We start from the raw sequence: 2936 nt of genomic DNA on the forward strand, positions 1-2936 counted from the left end.
GTGTTTGCTGGGAGATGTGCTCAACTTCTAAAGGCTACCTGCAGTCCCTGGCTCATGGTCCATTTATCTTCGAGTCAGCAACAGTATTGAGTCTCTCTCATGCTTGAAATGTCTCCTGCCTCTTTTTTCTGTCACACCTCTCCTACTTAAAGTCAACTGATTGTGGACATATATTAGATTTATAAGAATACCTTCACATCAGCATCTAGATTAATGTTTGGTTGATTAACTGATGACGGTAGCCTCACCAAGTTGACACATCAAAAAACCATCATGCCCAGGATCACAAAACGTTCTCCCTAGGTTTCTTCTAGAATTTTTATACTTTTATGGTTTACATTTATGGCTACGATCCATTTTGAATTAATTTTTGTATATGGGTTGATGTTTATTTCTTTGTATATGGGTATATCTTGACTTTTAACCACTTTCACTTATTCCAACACAACAGATTTTATCCCGCTAAGAAGCTTTTTACCAGTAAAATGTGCATTAAGATGGTAGAGCTTTATACTAGCGGTTAGCAAGCTAGTAAGTAGCTTTCTTTTCTTCCTTTTTTTTTTTTTTTTTTAAAATAGCTCTTTCGATATGAGAGCAGGAAGGACAGCCTTTAATCACTGGATCTGATGGAAGCCATTTCTCAGGCCTGTGTTTTACTGTGTCTTATTCTTGCAGATATCCTTCTTTCCAGAGTCAGGACAGCCAGAGTGCTTGAAGGACATGAGCTTGGAGCCAAAGAGTGGGGGCCGAGTTCAGAGGCGTTCTGCCAAGATAGCTGTATACCACCTGCAGGAGCTGGCCTCTGCTGAACTGGCCAAGGAGTGGCCTAAGAGAAAGGTGCTTCAGGATCTGGTGCCTGATGATCGGAAGGTGAGGCAGAAAGTAGTGTTAATTTTGAACCATTATGTCTGATACTGGGCTTACTACATACAGAAAAGTAAACACACTTGAGTGAGTACATGATAGACAATATTTTGCTCCTTTATCCTTGGAGATGGAGTATATCTGATCCAGCTTCAGTGTTTGGATTCATGTAGGTCCTAGAGTGACAGTCTTTTTCAGAAGTTCTTTAAGGAGCCCTCTTAATGTTAGGCTACTTCCAGGGTGAACCTGAATTCCCAGGTCACTTTTTTGTTTGGTCTTTGCCCAGTATATTTCCACTTTGTTAGTTCATATGTAGTAGTTTAATATTTAGTTTAGGTAGGTGTTTTCAGTTTGTTTTTATAGCAGTAGAACCCCTTTCCCCACCTACTTTTTTTTTCCAAATAATAAAAGCTTATGCAAAACACCAGTATATAAAATAACTAAAAATGGAGTTGCTCTGAGTAACTAGGGGTAGTGAGCCCAAAGGCTTGTCTACTTAGCCTTCTCCTTGATACTTTTATCATTCCCCTCCACGGCCTCAGATGCACTTCTGAGGGGTGCAGAGCCCATCTTGGAAGCCTTTGGTTTAGAATAAACAGATCATAGAGGGAAGGAGCCCTATTTGGCCAAGAGGAGACAAGGAGTATATGACAATGGAGTAGTCATGGGAAGGGCTTGGAGGGCTATACAGTAAGGACTAAGATCAGAGTTAAGGGTCTGTTACTCTCCAGGGTGTCAAGAAGAATAGTTTAGATTTGGCCTGGTGCTTTGACCCATGTGAGAGGAATGTTATGTATTATAAGAAAATAGGTCAAATCTAGAAGTTAACACTTTTTCTTATTTGGTCTAAAAATGAGTCCTACTGGTGTCCAAGAAGTTGGATCCTATTTTTGAATATCAGAACATCCTTTCTTGTTTCAGACTTATTGCCACTTTTTTCATGCCACAGGCTAAAGTACATGGTTATCTAAATTCAGTTTAGATGTGAATTTTGCACAGTGATATATATCTTGTGATATTGCAGTCCAGTTGCTTTCATTTTGCGTGGTATGCGTTAGAGAATTTGTTAGCTCACTCATAAGTTTTGGTATTGTTACCTAGCAGATACTTTCTCAAAATCATCAAAGAGTTTTATATTTTGACCGTGTATGGGTTAATGCAGGCACAGGCCTGGATTCCTGAACTATTGGGGGCAAAATCAGGCGGAACTACCCCTTCCCGTCAAGGAGCTCCGGATTACAGCAGCTGGCTTTAATTTGGGCTTTAAGCCCTCTGCTGGCCCTGGAAAATCTTGATCTTGAGGGTTGCCTAGCTCCCTTATTTTAGGCCCTTTCTCCTTCATGCCAGGAGCCCCTTTGGTCCCCTCTGGCTACTCACATCTCCCACCCTGTTCCCCTTTCCTGAGATCCCTGTGCCTCCAAGTCACCTCCCTCTTATTCTCTGTCTAAATGGCCACTTCGATCTCAAAGAAGGCCAGCATATATGTTTTAAATTTTTTATTGGAGTATAGTTGATTTACAATGTTGTGTCATGAAGGCCAGCATATGAAACCAATAATGCTCAGGTGTGATTCTGTGGATGCACTGCCTTGGGAGTGTTACTAAGGAAGCTTCTTGTATGAGAGGTCTGATGTTGTAGGTTTGAGGTAAGGCCCGGAAATACCTAATTTTTGCAAGCATCCTTGGAGATTCTGATGCACAGCCAAGCTGGGGAAACTCTGCTAAATAAACCATTGGAGGGGGCCACCCAATGAAGCTGAGGGCTTCCTGTCACTGGAGGTATTTCAGCGAAGGCTTGCTGACTACTCAAGAGCAGCTTTGTGTGTATTTAGTGTGGTCTTGGGGAGACGGACAGCTGAGTTCCGAGAGGCTTTTTCAGCTCCCAGATTCCAGGCATGTAGTGTAATTCATACGAAGGTATAAATGATCTCTTTTAATGGAGGGCTTTCCTCACCAAAAATGTATCTGCTGCAGTGGATGCTAATTTCAGGGACCGTGACTAAGTGAAATGAAGGATTTCAAACAATGTAGGCGTGGAGATCTTCCAGTTGTTCCTTAAATCAGTGGCTCCCA

General features: G+C 41.7%; 1 protein-coding gene across 1 annotated transcript in view; it reads left to right on the forward strand.

Moving 5' to 3' along the window:
- Window positions 1-2923, forward strand: part of LOC114900482 (zinc finger protein 512-like) — a 6077-nt gene extending 3154 nt beyond the window's left edge. Inside the window, 1 exon segment of the mRNA XM_029231626.1 lies at window positions 628-2923. Within this exon segment, the coding sequence (XP_029087459.1) occupies window positions 628-912 (285 nt within the window). The 3' untranslated portion in view covers window positions 913-2923.
- Window positions 2924-2936: the final 13 nt, after the last annotated feature.

The sequence above is a fragment of the Monodon monoceros genome, unplaced genomic scaffold (assembly GCF_005190385.1).
Source record: "Monodon monoceros isolate NGI ecotype Baffin Bay Population unplaced genomic scaffold, NGI_Narwhal_1 Super_Scaffold_19, whole genome shotgun sequence".
Classification (NCBI taxonomy): Eukaryota; Metazoa; Chordata; class Mammalia; order Artiodactyla; family Monodontidae; genus Monodon; species Monodon monoceros.